The sequence below is a fragment of the Myotis davidii genome, unplaced genomic scaffold (genome assembly GCF_000327345.1).
Source record: "Myotis davidii unplaced genomic scaffold, ASM32734v1 scaffold1166, whole genome shotgun sequence".
Taxonomy (NCBI): domain Eukaryota; kingdom Metazoa; phylum Chordata; class Mammalia; order Chiroptera; family Vespertilionidae; genus Myotis; species Myotis davidii.
In genome coordinates, this window is record NW_006296539.1 from 1,095,468 (window position 1) to 1,115,710 (window position 20,243).

The 20,243-nt window shown below is 38.6% G+C and overlaps 1 protein-coding gene across 1 annotated transcript in view; it reads left to right on the plus strand.

The window, feature by feature from the left end:
• The window catches only part of ADAM28 (ADAM metallopeptidase domain 28), a 56,879-nt gene that overhangs the window by 6,305 nt on the left and 30,331 nt on the right, over positions 1-20,243 (plus strand). Inside the window, exons 3-9 of the mRNA XM_015569247.1 lie at positions 5,417-5,493; positions 6,223-6,301; positions 7,502-7,578; positions 9,760-9,952; positions 11,577-11,648; positions 12,565-12,636; positions 16,681-16,850. Of these exons, the coding sequence (XP_015424733.1) occupies positions 5,417-5,493; positions 6,223-6,301; positions 7,502-7,578; positions 9,760-9,952; positions 11,577-11,648; positions 12,565-12,636; positions 16,681-16,850 (740 nt within the window). The remainder of the gene's footprint in view (positions 1-5,416; positions 5,494-6,222; positions 6,302-7,501; positions 7,579-9,759; positions 9,953-11,576; positions 11,649-12,564; positions 12,637-16,680; positions 16,851-20,243) is intronic.

Genomic DNA, 20,243 nt, shown 5'->3' on the forward strand with positions numbered 1-20,243 from the left:
GCCCAGATATATGAGACATAAATAATAACTTGCATTCTCTATTGTGAGATGGAAGCTCATATTCTCCCCCTAGATAATGCCAGATACCTTTCTTCACTGAATATTTGGAGAACAATTTGAGTACATGTCCAGGGTTTTTCATCACAGTTATATAGCGAGTTCCTCATAACTATAAAAATAAATTTAAGCTTCCGAATAATCTATCTTGATGAAAAACCATAATGAAAGTTATTGGCACATACTAGATGTTCAACCAATTTGTTAAATGATTGAGTAGATGAATGCAATGTGCTTGATATTTACTGCAAATACATATTTATCTAGTCAGCGGTTCTGTTAAAGGGCAGTATGAAACTGGTTTCCTGATCCCTAGGGAAAGTGCAAAGGATCAGAATTAGAGGGCCTGTTTGTGTTCATGTCTTAGCTCTGCTAATCTTCCCTGTGTAAATTTAGGCACACAGGAACTTCAAATTCTTTGTGTGAAAGTGAGATGACAACAAACGTAGTGCTTATCTCATATGGCTATTTCGAGGTAATTACACAAAAGTCAAAGCAGGATGCAATAATTAACTCCCTGTTCAAGTTTATGCTATGATGTTATCCTATGTAACCTATCATATTCTACTTCATATGACCAACTTTTAAGGCATTTTATATTTAATGCTATGGCTTATTAAGCCATTTTGTTATCTTCCAGCTTCTCAGCATAACTTCCTTTTTAGTCACCCTGGGTCTCCTGAAGGCCTTTCTTAAAAATATGTGTGCATAGCTTGTATGCCCTTTCTTATGGAGTTCTTGAATTAAAGTTTTTAAATTAAAATTTGAAATCCTCACCTGAGAATATGGGAGAGGGAGAGGGAAAGGGAGAGGGAGAGGGAGAGGGAGAGGGAGAGGGGAAGGGGAATGGAGAGGTCCTCGACCAAGTATTGAACCCATTCAAGTCTGTATGCTGACCTGGAATTGAACGAGTAACCTTTCGATGCATGGAACTATGCTCAACCAACTAAGCCTCTCTGGCCAGGCCATCTTACATTCTTTGTGACAGATCCCTTTTCCAAAGACATGCTTTAGTCATGGTCAATGTTATACCATTTGGCTCTGGATTTTTTTTTCTGTCTCTTATTTTAGTGGTGATGTGTGTAGTGTGTGTGTTTCCAGGAGAGTGTATGTATTTGTCTTCTGGTTTGAAACTGCCCAGGTCAACAAGAAAAGTGTTTTCTGTGTCTTTGGCATGTGTCTGTCCCTCTTTCACCCTCATCTCTGAGTCCCAGTCCAATAATTTCAGTAAATAAAAATGCAGAATATCCACTTAAATGTGAATGTCAGATAAACCATTAATGCTTTTTTACTATAAATATTCTCCATTATACGGGGCATCCTGATATTGAAACATCATTCACTGTTTATCTGGCATCCTTATTTCACTGGTGTCCTGTATTGTATCTGGCAGTCATACCATGTGGCTTTTGTCATCTCCCTGTGAACATCTAGAAACATACCAGAGATGCCTCTCTGGGATTCCAGTCCTTGTCCCCTCTAAACTATAAGACCCGAAGTTGCTGCATGTCTGATATTTCAATCCTGCCCTGTCAGGGCTGCTGATTTCTGCCATATCATACTTGTCTACTAAACATGTCTAGAAAAGCTAATGGCATCTTATCTGCCATGCGGGCACATTCTTTTCCCTAACATAGAATATTCTCTTTTTGCTCAAGCACAGATATAACTAATAAAAATACTGCCATCGATATAAGCCAAGGTCTTGGAAGTTATTCTTGTGGATTCTGTATTGAGACTATTGGTCTTTCTTGTGCAAAGAACTAATGAGCAATTACTTGAAACATCCAGAATTCATAATGTATGTGACCAAGGGGATCTCTGCATCCCATCGATGCCCCCTAGGTCTCAGGCTATATTAACCATGTCTCATGTACTTATTATTATAAAGCTGTGTCTTCTACTGGACCAGAGACTCAGGCACCAGTGTTACCTGTCAGCGTTGCCCGAAGCTTGGCTCCATTTTCCTAAGTTTATCATGACTGACTATGTAACTTACAATTTGAGTTGGAATAAAATAATCCTTTGAAAACTTTCTGGAGGGGCCACTAAACACCAGGATAGAATCTTGAATGTTTTATTCATGATTATAGATTATAGTTATTATTGCATTTGATATACACAGCATAGGGAAACTAAATAAGTATTTGAATAAATGAACAAGTAAATAAGTAGACAGATGGACAAATGAATAAAGGAGTGTAACTGGAGTACGTTGCCCAAACAGCTGCATAAACATTTACTCAACAGATACTTAGCCAAAGTCCCTGATGTTGGGAACTTACATTCAAAAGGTGGTCACTATTCTTCCTAGAATTCAGCCTCCAGCTCACACACTTCCTAGAGGCCAAAACTGTCTTGCTTTTGGCTCATGCCACAAAATAAAATATCTGGCAGCATAATGCTTCCTCTTATTAGGAACAATTTTAGACCTTAGCTAGGTCTACCAGGGTTTGTAGAAGTCTCAGATTTTCTGTATGTTGTGGCAAGGCGTGAATTAAGATCTTCCCTGGAACCTGTAGGGTTTCTTTTGCTATTTCATGTGTGCCCATGGGCATCATCTTGAACTCATAGATCTACACATTTGCTCATATTTTGGATCATCCAGGACTATGGCCCTCTTAGTACACACTCTACACCTTAGCCATGGCATTTTTTCTGGAGAAAATTTACACACACACACACACACACACACACACACACATCTATGACCAACTAAACTTATTCAATAGACTTCACATCATTTCCTTCTAGTGGATTCTCTCCAAATCAAGGTGCATTTCCCCTCTCCCAACCCTTAGTTTAGAACTCAGATAGAACACAAATTGGGCACATTTCCTATTAGCAGGCATTGCCCTTCACCGTGGACTTGTACTTGAGAAGTACAGTTATAACCTCGCCCAGTGCACCCTCTTTCATACAGACTCTGGTTTTCTTCCCTGCTGTTGCCTTTCATCCAAAATCTATATACTAGTGTCAGCAAACTCCCATTCCAAAAGCAATGATTATTTTCTAAAACAGCCTCTAAATAATGTTTTAGGTGAAGCTCCACTAAAACTCCATTGCTAATAGAAGCAGATATCTGGAAGGCTCTTCTGATTAGAAGCTCATATCTTGTATCCTTCTAATATTTTTATTCTATACTAGAGGTCCAGTGCACGAATTCACACACCTTGAAAGGAACTGTGGGAGGTGAGCCTGGGGTGGGCACAGGGGTGGGTATCGGCCCATCCTTCAGGCCCCTCCCAGACCCCTCCCACCACGGCCCCTGGACCCTGTCTGCCAGCAGCCCCTCTCCCACTGCTGCTGCTCCCACGCACTGATGGCAGCACTGGCCCTGCTCACAACCACTGATGGAGCAGAGCGATTGGGCTGGCACCAGCCGCCGGTGTGAGTGGGGCCTGCAGGGGGAGGTGGAGAAGCCCTCAGGGGCAATTGGAGCTGGCAGCCACTGTTTGCACCCGGTGATGGTGTCAAATGATCAGGACCAGTGCCAGGCACCAGCAGCGGGTGCAGGTGGTGGCTCCAGTACCGGTGGCAGGTGCGAGCAGCAGCTTTGGAGCCGGCAGCAGGTGCAACAGGTGGCTGCCGGCCCCTATTGCCCCTAAGGAGCAAGGGGAGGTGGAGAAGCCCTTACGGGCGATCAGGGCTGGCAGCTGCCCCTCACACTCACTGACAGCGCCAAGTGATCAGGATTGGCACCAGGCACTGGCAGCAGGTGAGAGTGCCTGGCAGGACCATGGCGTGCGGGAGCAAAGTATTTTCAGTAACCACCAGAGGCTCGCCCCAATGACAGTGACCAGTACCCCCCCACCCTTGGTCTGGAACCCCTGCTCACTTGCTCCACCATCCCACCACAGCCAGTGCCCTCCATGTTCTGCGCTCTGCTGCCTGTTGCTGACACCTGCCATATTCTGCACACATACCCTGGTGACCAGCGCATGTCATAGTGACCAGTTATTCACTTGCTCCACCGTTGGTTCTATTTGCATATTAGGGTTTTATATATACAGATGGCCTTTCTAACCAGTGGTTAGAGCAATTCCCCATGGATTTTATTTTTCATCCTCAGGATTTCTCCCACATCCTGTTATTTATGAAAATGAACTAAATTACAGTAGCCTCCCCACCTTTAGGCCCACAGTATAGGATATTTATAGTCATGCACTTTTGACCCCAGGGAAGACACCAATAATTGATAATTAAAAGGAAATATGGGCCAAAATACCTGACCTTGGAGATGGTAAATCTCTGCATAATATCCCTGACCTGATGGGACTAATTCACTATTGTCCCTTGATGAGCTCTGGTACTGTTGTGGCCAGGAGAGGGAAGGGAGAAGAAAAGTTGGCTTAGGTGCAACAGCAGAGAGGAGAGCACTCAGGCCATCATAATTGGTTCTCAATCACATGTTGTCGCCATTTTTAGATCTCTTTAATAGCAATGTCTTGGCATTTTCCAGTAAATTTTTAGGTGTTGTGTGTAACCATGACTAGTAACCTAGTTTTATACAACAAACCCAAAACTCCATACCCAATGCGATCTTTTAAGAACCCTGTATAGTCCTCTATAGCTCTTCCCGTAGACATAAAGTGAAACTTATGACAGTTCTCCTAATACACATGGTTTACGCGAGGTGATATTTTTCTCTCTCTGAATACCTGAGACTCTTCTTCCCGAGGGCTTCTTCCTGCCCCAGGGTACATATTCTTGTTGGTTTTTGCCCATATTCTGACCTCCGCTTAGCCTTAAGAAGATCTCACACTAAAAAGCATCAGTGAGATCCTTAAAGGTCTTTGGGTCTGTGCGCAAACGAATCCTTCTCAAATAACTTCCCTGCCATGCTTCACCTGGCTAATTCACACCTCAGCTTATGCATTATGTCCTTATGCATTAAAGCCTTCCCTTCCTTTAAGATGTTAGACATCCCACATTGCCTCCATATTTATATCATTTATCATACAACACAACTCACAGTTATTGTCTGTTTTTCTACAAGATTATAAGCTTTCTGACAGCAAGTGCCAATTTTTATTGCTTTGAGTTGAATTTTCAGAACGAAGCCATATCTTGAAAATAACCAGCATTCAAATAATATTTGTAAAATACATGAATAGGTAAATGAATGGATGGGTGGAGGAAAAGATGGATGTATATAAAGGTCTCAACGTAATTTATCTACTTGGTTAGCAAAGTTGTTAGATTTGTTAAGAGAGGCAGAAGCAGATTTTTGGCATTATACACACTAATGTTAAGGAAAAGCAGGCATTGCTTGCTAATGATTAAACAGATAGACCTAGCAAAATAAATATTTTTGTGTGTGTTTTAATTGCCAGCAAATGTTTTTACATTTTTGTAGGAAAAATATGAAACTGAATTGAAGTATAAAATGACAGTTAACGGGAAAATGGCAGTGCTTTATTTGAAAAAATCCAAGTAAGTGTCTTTACTTCTGATATAATCCTCACCAATAGTTAATGAGCATGAAGGAAGTATGCTAACTGAGTCTGTTATTACTTTTGTCTCACGCAAACCCTAGCTAAACATGATTCTATGCCATTGAACTATTTAATCTCATCCAAACAATAGAGAATGATATTTATTTTGTAGGATTGTTGAAAAGATTATATTAAATGACTCATGTAACAAGTCTAACCCAGTGGCCAGTACAGAGATAGCACTTAATACACAGACATTACTTCCTTTTCTCTTTGCCCTACCTCTTTTAAAAATATAGTCAGGCTCCTATTTTCTAGAGTAATTGAAAGAATTTTAAGAAGGCTCAGCAGAAATGATGGGAGGACCCTAGCTGCCAAATACAAGGGAATTTTCAATAAACTTGAACAGTCACTGGTGACTGAGGGACTAGGACAGGTGGAAGTGCAGTTACCTTAAACCGGTGAGGAACAGCACTCCTTTCGGCCACTTTCTACAACTTTCCCCTCAGTTTCATTTCTTCCTCAAGTCTTTCTTCAGGCCAGTAAGCGGAGTTGGATAACAAAGCAGACATTGTTCCCTAGTACTCATGACTGCCTGAACTTGTAAGGGGTTAGGACGAGGCCGTCAGGAATTAGAACTTCACTGCACACCCAGGAAAAGCTCTCACTTTGATCACTGAACTTTGTAATTAGCCTGAGTAACTATGACTTTTTTCTTTGTCACCAGGGATCTCCTGGCACCAGGCTACACGGAAACACATTATAATTCCACAGGAAAGGAGGTCACCTCCAGCCCACAGATCATGGTAAGATGGAGTATCCTAGATTTATCGTTAATTGGGGTACGACCCACACATCCAAATGCAGTCATTGCCAAACAAGTAGTGAAAGGGAAGCAGCATGTATAGCATCAGTGCTTTATTTAATAGTAATTTCTTTCTTTTTTAAATATATTTTAAAAATTGATTGCTAGAGAGAGAGGAAGAGAGAGGGATAAAGAGAGAGAAACATCAATGAGAGAGAAACATCATCGATCAGCTGCCTCCTGCCCACTCCCTTCTGGGGATCCAGCCTGCAACCCTGGCATGTGCCCTGACGGGCAGGGCGGGGGGGTCAAACTGAGATCTCCAGGTTCCTGGGTCAATGCTCAACCATTGAGCCACACCAGCCAGGCTAGTAGTAATTTCTTGATTGATACTCCATCATTTGGGGACCTTGACAAAAACAGTCATTCCTTTACAAACATGGTAACCCTTTCCAAACTTCAAGGGTTCCCTATAGGAAAGTGGACAGAAGGAGCTTCTTATTTTCATTAGAAGAGTGGACAATGACATATGATCACTAGATCATCTAGTCTCTCCAAGTCCAGACTATTTCCTCAATGGTAGAATTATAAAATTATGCAGTGGCACATGGGTTTACATAGGCCAATACTTCATCTTTCCCAAAGTAGAAAGGTCTACGTGATAGGAGCACAGACACAAGAAAAAGGGTGAGCGTCATGCATTTTGCTGATGGAGTCAGAGAGGGCTGTACTAATCCAGTTAGTCTGGTGAAACTCTTTAGATAAATCAAGAAATAACACAATCTGAATAACACATTCATTGGAAAGAACTCATACTTGTTAAAAAATATGAGTGGTTGACTGATTAGTCAAAGAAAGGAATAAATGTCTAATGTTTTAGGAGCTCAGGTTTTAAACATATATCTATGTTTGTTGCTTCCAGGCTGTATTCAACCTGTTTTCCTTTATCTGCAACACAAACATTTACACCAACATTTACTTAGCAATCTGTAAGCATTTGGGTCATTAACTAAATATTAAAGATTTCAACCATAAAAAAACTTAAAAAAAATGTTTTTACTATCTTTAAGTTGATTGTTATTCAGCATAAAATGACTTTAAAGCATTATAGATCCTATTTCAAAATTCAATTTTAAATGTAGCAATGGTCTAAAAAACATGCACACTTTCCTTTATAAAATCCCTTTTCTCTTTTCTTTAGGATGACTGTTATTATCAAGGACATATTATTAATGCAAAAATTTCTGAAGCTAGCATCAGCACATGTAGAGGTCTAAGGTAAGACTTCATGAATAGTTTGTATGCATCTTTGGTGATTGGGTGTGTATGTATGTTTAACAAACCCAAAGAAATGGGGAACATCTATAATAGTGCCAAAAATAAAATATCCTATATAATAAAAGCCTAATATGCTAAGTGTCTGGTCACCCGGTCAACCGTTCAACCAATCCAAAGCATAATATGCTAATGATATGCTAAGGCAAAACATAATATACTAATGATATGCTAAGGCCACTCAACTGCTTACTATGATGTTCACTGACCACCAGGGGGCAGACACTCCAACCATTAGGTTAGCTTGTGCTGGGGTACAGCTGATTGGTACTGAGTGAGATGGGCTGGACACGCCCTGGAGCCTTCCTGTGGTCCCTCCTCACTGGCCAACCTCCCGCATCCTCCCCAGCCCCGATCATGCACCTGTGGGGTCCCTTTACCTGGCCTGTGCCCTCTCACAATCCAGTAGCCCTCAGGGGATGTCAGAGAGCCGGTTTTGGCTTGATCCTGCAGGCCAGGCCGAGGGACCCCACTGGTGCATGAATTCATGCATCGGGCCTTATAAATATATATATAATTTTACTATAGGGAAATATGAATTCTAAGGACTAAAATTTTTTAAATTTGAAAGAAACATGGCCCCTCTTGATAGTAGTTTATAAATATAAATATATATATATAATTTTATTATAGGAAAATATGAATTCTAAGGACTAAAAATTTTTAAATTTGAAGGAAACATGGCCCCTCTTGATAGTAGTTTATAAATTAAAAACCTGCATTGCTTTCTGATTTGCTTTTCTTTGATTGGTTGCTTGCTTCCAAAATATAGGTTTTGAGTCCCAATTTTAAAGTCAGAACCTTTAGGAAAAGGGAGCTCCTCTTCACTTTCTCTCTTTACTCTAAAATCTCTAGTTTGTCCTGTCCAGGCTTATCCATTTCTTTCTCTGTGCTAAGGACTCCCCATGTGTCTGTCAATAATAAGATATCCAGAATTTCCATCCCAGACTTGAATATCTATTTTTTCTTTCTTATCTCCATATCTCTTCCATATCTGTATATCTTAATGAAATCTTAATGAAGCTAATGATTTTCTCTAAAATCTGGTATTTTTCCAGTGTTTCTTATCACAGTAAATAATCAACCAACTACTTGCCCAATACAGAAATCTAGGTTCTTGATGACTTATTGCTTTTCAATTACCTATTTTAATCCATTATCGAGCCTTATTGATTATATGTTCTAAATATTCTCTGAGATTATTCACTATATTCTCTCTCTACTGCCACATTATGCAGATCAATGCAATCAATCCCCCAATTTATCTCTCCCGTCACCTCTTACTCTTCTAATTCTATGTATAATAAATCCATTTGCCCTATTGTATGTTCTTGTGTTTTTCTTCTTAGAAATTATCTGCTATAATTATGTATATTACATATATGTCATATAATTATATATATATTTGTGGGTCAAATGTAATTATTTAATCAACATCTATCTTCCTCATTTGAATATAAGCTCTATGAGAGGAGAGACCATGACTCTCTTTTCTACCACCTGCCTCTAGTTCAATGCTTAATGAATAATGGATGTTCCCTAAATATGGTCCAATGAATCTTAGCTTGGGGCTTCAGCAGAGAGAATTAAGATGAAATTGGCATTATTCATTGATCATATGCTTTGCATATTATGTCCTTCAATTTTTATAACCATTCTATTGTATGTATTATTATTCTCATTTTATAGATAGAGAAAATGAAGCTATGTGAGTTTAAGTAATTTCCCATGGTATTACCACTAATAAATGATAGGCCTGGAGTTTTAACCCTGATATATAAGACTACAAATCTCTTTCATTTTCAGTATACCTGAGAACAGACAAGGCAAGAGAATTAGAAGAACACTGGACCAAGAGTCAGGAAATTTTATTCTAGTGCCAGCTCTGACTTAGGTTAGCTATATGACATTGCAGAAGTCATTTCTCCCCAATAGGTTCCATTTCCTCATAGAAAGAATAAGTCTGGATAATTTCTAAGGGGATCTTCAGCTGTAATGTTACTCTGTGTTCTACTGCCATGAGCTTAGAATGTTTTGGCAAAGGTAACTTTTTGGAGTCTCTAAGTCTATTGCACTCAAATGCAGAAATATTTTTTAAGAAGCCTGGACCCTCATGTTTTTTAGGGGCTACTTCACTCAGGGAGATGAAAGGTACTTCATTGAACCTTTAAGCCCTGCAAATCAGGATGAACAGGAGCATGCACTCTTCAAGCATGATCCCGATGAAAAGAAGGCTCCCAGCACCTGTGGGATGGATGACATGATATGGACACACACATCTCGGAAGAATGTGACCCCACCTGCCACCAGTCTGGTCGTACGCATACTTCTATTTTTATTTGGAACACTCCCATGCACTCTCATGTATTCTGTCCTGTCTGCCTTGGGTTCTAGTCTAAGCAACTGCACATTGCTGAAACTTTACAATCATTGTTGAAACTAATAGGTTATAGAGACGTTAAAACCTTATTGTACATTGATTTTTTTAAAGCAGTACTTATGGATCAACTAGGAGCAGGCAACTTTCAGAATACTCTAACATAAAACAGCAGTATAAAGTATTATTATTACTTTGAGGTAAAATATCCTGCTGTTTTCATGAATGAACTCATTCAACCAATCTTTCTTCAAGTACTGCCATAGGTGCTGAGGATGTGGCAGTGAGGAAAGTAAATATAGGATCTGCCCACGGCAGCTTATAATGTGCTTTCATATATGGAATCCAACTTTCAGTTACAAAAGATCATCTCTCATAAACATTTGGGGAACCCATAAGCAGTGGGCAGAACTGGTCCGGATAAAATAAAATCTCTGTTGGGTTCAATGTGCTGGGTGTTTGAATGCTACCAGCCAGAAGAACCACTCTTACCTATGTGAATGCTGATCTCCTGGTTTAGCTGGTACAGACCTCTTGTCTCTGTCTCAATTCCTTGCTAATCATGTTCAAATAACCATGCTTCGATGACCTCTCTCTCTCTCTCTGTTTCGTTTTCCTCCTACCTCACCAGTGCTATGCCTTCTCAGTTCCTCTCACTGTTATCCTTCCTCTAAATAACGGAGCCGTCATAATGCTCATCTGATATATCTGTGTTTATTTGCCTATTGTGGGCTCCTTCGGTGCACGGCCCATGTCTATCTATTTCACTGCTATATCCCTAGTGCCCAGAGCGCTGCTGGTGCACAGTAATTGCTAATAAATTTATTGCTCCCATGGAGGGTGAGAGGTAAGTATTATCATTAGATAATAGCTAAAAGTCTACCTTCAGGACTCTTTTTTTGTTAATGGAAACTTACCCGTTAAAAGACAAGCACTTCTAGAAATGCAACATAATAAACTTTGATGGTTTATTATTTAATACAAATAATGTCTGCTACTTTTCAATGGGACAATCACTATGAAATATGTTTTCGTTGTTGTTGTTTTGCTTTATTGTGGAGAGAAAGGAACAGAAAATAGGGAAGCTTAGAATGTAGGAAAGAGATCCAGCTCTTTCTGGGAAGAAAAGGACAGACTAGGTGTCACGTGGCTTTGGGCATGGCACCATGGGTAAGAAGGGGGTGTTCCCTGGAACAGGAATAAAAGGAGACTCAACGACAAAAACAAGGAGGACCCTGAAGTCAAAGTTTGTCTATTTCATAGCAGGATAGTGGGAACGTCCACTGTTCACAAACCTCCGAACACTTTTAATTCCAGCATTCCTATTTACTAGTTGTGTAATCACTTTGTTTGGTAAAACAAAGGGGTTGGGCTAGCATATCGCTGACACCTCTCCTAGCCCTGACATTCTGAGCCTGTCTATAGATAATTCTGGCTTATTAGTTAGAATGAACATCATAATCTTATCTTCCTTTATCCCCAGACAACAACCAATCTCAAAAAAGAAAGTATCTTGCAGAGGAAGATCTTGTCTTAGTAATTTTTCTTGTTATATTGATTGCAGAAATTAAATGACGAGAAGTTTTGGGAACAAAAGAAATACATAGAATATTATTTGGTCCTGGATAATGGTGAGGTAACTATATCAATAAATGTGTCGTTTATAATCCCCTCCTACCTTAACTTATTATGTGAGTTATAATTGGTTTTTAAAAACTATGGATTGGTTTTTTAAAATCATGATTATGAGTAATTCTTTTTTACCAATTGTTCTGAACCTATGAAAAATTTGACATATAATTAGACTGATACAATTTCTTCTTTCCAGGAATGGGCACTGGATATGATATGCATACAATACATTTTTAAACTCGAATGTCCTTTCTTTGTATCTTAAGAGCTCCAGACTCAGTTTCCAATTAAATTTCTTTGTGATTTTGGCTTCTGTTTACTAGTTAAGTCATTGGTAAATTAGATTTTATGCTCATAAGGAAGTGGTAAATATAAAGGGCAAATGAATAGGATCTTCTGGAAAAAAGCGCTTTCTTATAATACTCATTGTCTAACTTCTTTTATAAGAATGCATTTTCATATATTGTGTGTTCTAAATCTGAGACCCACATGTATGATCTCAAAGGAAAAATTCTGTACTTTGATAACACAAGTTAATTAGTTCAGATTCTAAAACTTTGAACTCTCTTATTATACTAAATTCATTTACTGTTCGTATTTTTTAAATGAATAATCTATTCCTGGCTCAGATTCTGCACAAATTAGGGAATGATGGTATTTAGCTGAAATACATGTGTAATAAAACCTTAAAGCTTTACACTGAGTTAGTACTTTAGGGGATGAAACATCATCTCTATTCCTAAAATGCTTTAATATGGTTAGAAAAATAAGGAAGAATTTGTTTCTAACTTTTTGTAACTGATCATGGACTATAAACACGGATAAGTAAAACAAGCTGAGAATGCCTTTATTTTTAAACCTTCCCATTATGTTTATTCCTATCAATGCCCATTTTTTTTTTCATCTTGGTTGTCTTTTAGTTTAAAAAGTACAATCAAGATCCAGAGAAAATAAGAAAGAGGGTGTTTGAGATGGCCAATTACGTCAACATGGTATGATACATTTTATTCGATGTAATTTTAACTCTTGCAAGGCAGTAACATTGGGTGTTTCTGTGAGTACTCATGAAGCAGGGAAAGAAAGTCAACACTCTTAAGACTAATACTGATGACTGCCTTTTGAAGGGTGACCACGACCTTTGCTACTTAATTAAATATTAATATTACAGGACAGAGACATTTCTCACCTATTTGTCACACTAGTCTCAGCTCCATGAAGGTATACAGGTGTCTGCATGGTTTTTCTTTTCCCAAAGCCCAGTATAAAAATTCTGACAAACAAGTCTCAAGGGAAAGCCAATCACGGGAAGAAAATAAAATAAGCAAAATAAGGCAAGCTGTGGAACAATAACATCTTTCAATACGTTATATCATTGAATCATCAAACAACACTAAAATATTATCAAACCTAATTTATAGCAAAGAAATCAGATTCTGAGAAGCAAAGTAATTTTTCTAAAATCACAAAAATAGAAAAATGAAAGAAATAAAATTTGAACTTAGATTGGTCAGATTTCAAGCCCATTTTGATAACATAATTGCTGATCTGCTCTTTAAACATGATTTTATAATCTAACCTTTTTAAAAGATTTAAATATTAATATTTAGTTTATTACTTGAACATATAGTTAGCCTGCTTAGTTGAAAAGGGTTGGTCACTTTGTAGTGTCCTACACATCATCTAAGGATAGAAAGAAAATAAAAGTGGATTCAGTGACCAAGGTCCTATTTTGTCTTCTCACCACAAAGATCATGGTGACTCACTCCTCTTAAGGAAACCCCCAAGTACTGGCCATATTTTTTGAGCATCTACTTTGTGCCAGGTACTTTTTCAAATTACAGAAATAAAGTGAGGAACAAAAATGACAAATATCCTTTGCTTCAGTAGAGTTTACATTTTTGTTTAAGGAGACAAATAAATCATATAAAGAGTATGTAGGATGGTGATAATTGCTATAAAGAAAAATAAAGTGAGAGAGAGAAAGAGAGAGAGGAGAGAGAGATTCATCTTAGGTGCCATGTTAAATAGGAGGCCTCTCTAATAAGGTGACAATTGAGTAGAGACTTGAAGGAATTATCTCTGACCCTAATGGGAGGTGGGCATAGCAGAGCAAAGGATCTGAGGGCAGAACCTCGATTGTCATGTTCGAGGAACAGTGGAAAGGCCACTGTGGCCAGAATGTAATAAACCAGAGCAAGGGTGAGAGGAGATGACATCTGACAGGTAGCAGTGGCAAAAACCTGAAGGCCTGGTGGTTCTGTGTAAGGACTTCATGAGTAAGGAGAACATTGGGAGCCTGAGGTATGACATGGTCAGATGTGTGTTCTTAAAAGATGATCTTGGCCATTGTGTTGAAAATAAAAGGAAGGAAAGCAAGGGCAGAAACAAGATGAGATAGGGGAATTATGCCATAATTCAGGCAAGAGATGACGGTGATTAGAGAAAAAGCAGTGATAATGGGTCTATTGAGAATAGCTAACAGGGTTATGACGTGTGTGGAGATAAGAATTACAAAAATATAAAAGAGAAGAGTCAAGTGACATCAAGGGTTTTGACTTAATGAACAAACAACGGGGGAAAATGGGAGGGGATGGTAACTCAGAGGACAGATTAGGATTTTCATTTTGGACAAATTAACATTGAGATATCTTTTTGTATAAAGATTTTCAGGTAGAAATGCTGCAAATATAAGATTGGAGTGCTATGTAAGTCTGTAAGGTATAAATCTGTAAGTCCCCAGCACAGATAGAGAAGGCACAGGTCAGAAAACTGTAGCCTGTGTACCAAATTTAGCCTGCTGCCTTTTTACAAAATAAAGTTTTAGTGAAACACAGCCACCCCCATTTGTTTGCACAAGGCCTGTTTTGCTGCTTTCCTGATACAGTGCTGGAGGTGGTGAATAGTTTCAACCCAGAGTACACGGACTCAAAGCTTAAGATATTTTCTATCTAGAGCTTTCTAGAAATAGTTTGCCAAGAAACTGTTGGTGCAGGCTCACCAAGGGTGTGGGCCTAGATAAGTAGAAAAGAAACCCAAAGACATCTGAAGTACTTCTCTGAGGAGAGATTAGAGTGGAGGAGACACTGATAGAGACCAAGAAGGAGTAGATAGTGAGGTAGGAGGAAAACCAGGAGAGAGTTGTTCTTCTAGGAGCTACTTGAAACAGAAATCTATAAAAGGAAAAATGATCAAAGATTGTAGATGCTTCTGAGCACTAAGGATTGACCATTGCATTTAACGAAGTAGAGGTTTTTGGTCACCTGGAGATGCAAGTTTCTGTGGAGTACAACAGTAAATCAGGATTAGAGTGAGTCCAGAGACAGTGAGAGAAGTGAAATTAGAGACAGCAAATATGGAAAATTCTTCCCAGAAGTTGCTATAAAGGGGAACAGAGAAATGGAGCCTAAGTTGGAGGGAGAAGGGTCATAAAGAGAAATTCTCTTTTCATCCTCTAACCCCCATTTTGCTGCTAATGGGAAACAATTCAATAGAAGGAAGATGGAAGAGTTGCTGAAAGATCTCTTTGATCTGGTCATGAATAGAGGAGTTGTCCTTCAGTTCACAGAGCATTCATCGCAAGAAAGGAGAGGCATGGGTTGTTCCAACAGGTGTAGGCCAGGGGGCAGATGGATGGGTGGTAGGAGCTTGTGGAAGTACTCTCCTGATTGCTTCTAGAAGCTTAGTGAGTATGATAAGCAGGGGCATCCATTTAAAGTGAGGATTTAAAAGAAACTGTCAGAATTTCAAAGAAAGAGGCGTGAGTATGAAAACAATGTGCAGAGAGTGAATGGATTCTGGAAATGCGGCTGGTTTCTGGCGTGTGGGAAAGACCACTTGAGGTCAGTAGTCAGGGCTTCAATGTGGAAGCAGTCAGCATGGTGTGCTTTTCCTGTCGGGGTTCTGAGGCATGATGGGGGGCAGGCAGAGTGGGGAGTGAGCTTTAGCCAGGATTAGAGTTTTGTCAGGCAACTAAAATAAAGCAAGAGAGGAATAAGGAAGTTGAGGGAATAATAGAGAGGATTTTAATCTTGTTAGATTTTTACTTCTCTTTTGGTGATAGTTGTACTCCTAAATGTTTTATTATTTTACAAACTACTTTTAATGCGGCAGACTGTGAACACCTGTCACTGTGGATTTTTTTCAGTATATCTCAAAGATATAATTGGCATATAGCATTGTGTAAGTTTAAGGTGTTCAAAGCATTGCTTTGAAATACTTATGTATTGCGGAATGATTACCACCATAGGTTTGCCAACACCTCCATCATGTTACATAATTACTATTTCTTTATATTGAGGAGAACATTGAACATCTACTCTCTATATGATATAGTAATATTAACTTTAATCACCATGCCCTACGTTCAATCCCCAGAACTTATTCATCATAAAACTGGCAGTTTTCATCCTTTGACCAACACTATAGTTTTATGAACTATAGCAGCTATTAAAGTTTTTATCTTTAGAGTAAGCGTATTGTCTCATAAGCTTAACTTATTTCCAAAGGTTATTCTATGTGCATTGTAGTGCATTTGGTTTATAGTTCAGTTATCAGAATTAGAGGACCACTTATTTCATTGTGACTTCCAGATGTAGGACTTTTCCACATAGCACGTTTCTTTACTACTATCCAAACCAGCACTGACTCAACCTTGCTAAGTTCTGAAACATGAAGACTCTAAGAATGCTACAAGGCATTTGAGTTAAATGAAGTAATAGTAATGAACCACTAATAGAAAATTATATTTCTTGATGTTGCAGATAGAAAAAAGGTTTGTCTCAAAAGAACTTTTTCTCCAAAAAAAAAAAAAGGAATTTACAGACCTGAAGTATCTAAGGGTGTTTGTTTTGCCTAAGAATGGGGATACCAGCCTCTGCAAGAAAGAAATTGTAACTTCCATTCACAAGTTTGTTTAGAAAGAAAGCTTTTACAGTGGTGTTATAAATAGTTTGAAAGTCTAAAGTATATTGAGAATATTAAATGATGATGTCACCATTATAAGTTGATGTTTTGTCATTTTTTTTCTCTTTGGACAGGTTTATAAAAAGCTCAATGCTCATGTGGTCTTAGTGGGGATGGAAATCTGGAATGATGAGGATAAGATAAAGATCACCCCAAATGCGAGCTTCATCTTGGAAAACTTTTCTAAGTGGAGGGGGGATGTCCTCCTTAGAAGAAAGCGTCATGATATTGCTCAGTTAATCACGTATGTATAGATTCCCCCCTTTTTATGTTATGTGGTTTTTAGCGTAAAACTTCTCAAAGCCCCGGCAAAGCAAGTGGTATCTCAGAGTATAAGGTAAGGAGACATGGTTTACACATAGAAGGCTAACAGTTTTAAAGCATTCATTAGGACCTTATGTTGAATATGCTCTTTTCTTTTTTATGAGAAGCTAATGATTCACAAGAAGTTTGTCTGTTTTTATTGGATGCACAGAAAGGAAAGACTGGTTTAGAGGATGGCCAGATGAATTTAGATTTACTATTTAAAAAGAATTGAGTAGCTTTAAGCACTTGTCAGGACACACTTCTAGAATAGAAGATAAATTGAATATTGCATTCTAATTACACACCTCTACCATTCTGCTGAAATGACTAATTTTAAAAAACAGGGAAAATAAATATAAAAGTTGTAAATTATACAAAAAGTGCTGAACATTTGCCTCAAAAGAGATCAAGAAAATTCTGCTGGATAGCTTGCAGCTGTATCAGATAGAAGGAAGCAGCAAGAAATTAGATTTTGTCAGAGTTAATATTGTTTGCTGGTTATCTATTACAAAATAACACACCAGCTCACAACCTCTTGACTTAAACTAAGTCTTCTTCACTTATATGGCTGATAATTTGCCTGGTGTGGCTGGAGAAGGGGGGCTGGTTGGTCATCTTTCTGTATATACAGCTTTTCATGTGGCTAACTTGGACTGCGTCTAACATGGCAGTCTCAGGATTTTGAATATCTTAATAGGTGACTCACTTTTCCCAGAAGAAGCATTCTAAGAGGCCCAGGAGAGAGCTTTAAGGCTTTGTGGCTTTGTTTTGACCCAATTTTAGAAATGACATGGTCACATGATTTGTTCTGTTGGTCAAGAGCAAGTCATAGACCAATCCAGATTCATAGGCACCCCAGGATGTGAATACTGCAAAGCTAGACTTTGGGGTTATCTCTGAAGAACAGCAGCCACAGTCCCTTCATTTGGGAAGGTCACCCAGACTCAAGGGCCCACCAAAGGTAAAACATCCATTTTGGAAAATTCATGATTTTTCAAGATCTTAAACTAGTAAGTAGTAAGGGAATCCAATTACCAGACTGGCTTCAGGGCCATGCTCGATTATAGTGTATGTGAGTAGTAGGATAGAGAGATACAAATTATACATAAGATAACAGGTGCATAAATAAAAAATTGGAAATCAAATGTCAAGTAAATTTCTTGAATAGGTTAAAATAAACAGATTAAAATATATGATGGAAAGAAATAATTGTCTATTTACTTGTAAATAGAAAGTTTACCATTTACCTGACAAATTAACAAAAGATGCCTGTATCTCAGTGTAACCAGGTAGAGACTTAGAGTCTAAATATATTCTATTCACTAAAAATTAGAACCAAACTAGATAACTTCAAGATGGGGAAATATTTTATTTTTTATAAATGAGCTAGTAGTGAGATTGAACCTAAACAAATGTAGATGTAAGTATAAGTAAATTTACAATATAATTTTTAAGAGATCAATATCATTTCAAAATAACAGATATCTGAACACTCCACAGTGAATGAAATTTCCTCATTTTGCATGGCAAAAATTAATATTCTCCATTGTTGATGTTGATAAGTGGGAAGATATAGGTTCTTTTTTTAAATGTAACTGCAACTACTAAGTAAATTTATTTTCTTTCTTTTTAAATCCTCATCAGAGGATATTCTTACTGATTTCGGAGAGAGGGGAAAGAAGAGAGAGAGAGAGAGAGAGAGAGAGAGAGAGAGAGGGAGAGAGAGAGAAACATCAATGTGAGAGAGAACATCAAACCACCAACCTAGGTATGTGCCCTGATCTGGAAAGGAACCTGTGACCTCCCGGTGTATGGGATGACACTAATGATGTATATATTGCAAATTTCTAGTACAAATGAGGACCAGGATCTTGAACAGATAGCAGCAGAAGAATAACAAAGAAATAAAGTGAAATCATTAAAAAATGAGAAAAATAAATTAGAATTACTAAAGACCAAATACATCATCTCCATAAATAAATGCAAGTGTTTCAAATCCTTCTTCAATAAGACAAATATTTCAATAACATATAGGGTTCATCAACACAAAATCTTTCAGAATGGGCCCAATTTCCAAATCCTACTATACTTAAAACAGTGCTAAAGGAAAATAAAAGTGAATGGTTATAAAAATATATAACAGGAAAATATAAATTAAAACAAAGCATATGTGACAATCTATACTAATAAAAGGGTAATATGCTAATTAGACCAGATGTCTTCCAGATGGCCTTCTGGACATCCTTCTCAACAAAGCTGCTCTGGCTGCAAAGGGCCGGAGAGAGAGGGCCTGGCAGCTGCCATGCACCAGAAGTCCCGCCTCTGTGTGTGAGCTGCACAGGAAACACTTTTTCTGACCGCTCATTGGCTAAGCTTGCAGTATGCTACTTGCTTGGGTAATAAGAATCCAAGAAGGTGATCTAGGGTTTTTCCATCTCACTCCTGGAGGAAAAATTGGAGGTCCGCTGCTGGAGGGGCTAATAAATGTCATATCCTGCCCTAGCCAGTTTGGCTCAGTAAAAAGAGCCTCGGCCTGCAGACTGCAGGGTCCCTGTTTGATTCTGGTCAAGGGCACATACCTAAGTTGCAGACTCCTCCCTGGCTGGGGCCCAGGTCAGGGCTCATGCAGGAGGCAACCAATTGATGTGTCCCTCTCACATTGATGTTTCTCTCTGTCTTTCCCTCTCCCACGCTCTCTAAAAATGAATGGAAAAATATCCTCAGGTGAGGATAGAAAGAAAGAAAAGGAAGAAAGAAAGAAAGAAAGAAAGAAAGGGAGGAAGGGAGGAAGAAAGGAAAGAAAAAGAAAGGCCATATTCTATGAAAGAGACATCTTGAAAATGCCTAAAGAAAGTTGTCATTTTTTTCGTGGTGAAGGGACTGGAGTCCGTATTGATGAAAACACCTTGGTGGCTGCGAGGGCTGAGTGCTGGCAGCTGCAGTGGCTGGCAGTGGAGCAGCAGTGGGGTGATGGGCGTGGCACCTTCCCCTGATCAGCTAGTTGCCTCCCCGCATATGGAGGCCAGACTGTGGCTTTGGCGATCAGTAGGATATCCCCTGAGGGTTCCCTGACTGTGAGGGGGGCAGGCTCAGCTGAGGGCCCCCCCAGTCCATGAGACAAAAACACATTTTCTGACAAGGGATGTATTCCACAATGAAAATATAATAATCATGAATGATAGATATAAAATATTAAAAGTGATTACATTCAGGTGCTTAGATTTAGGTGACATGACAACCATTGTATAAGAAAAATGCCTCATCAAATTAAAAAAAATAAGAAAATATTTAAATCATTTATTTATTTACTTTAGAGAGAGAAAGCAAGGGA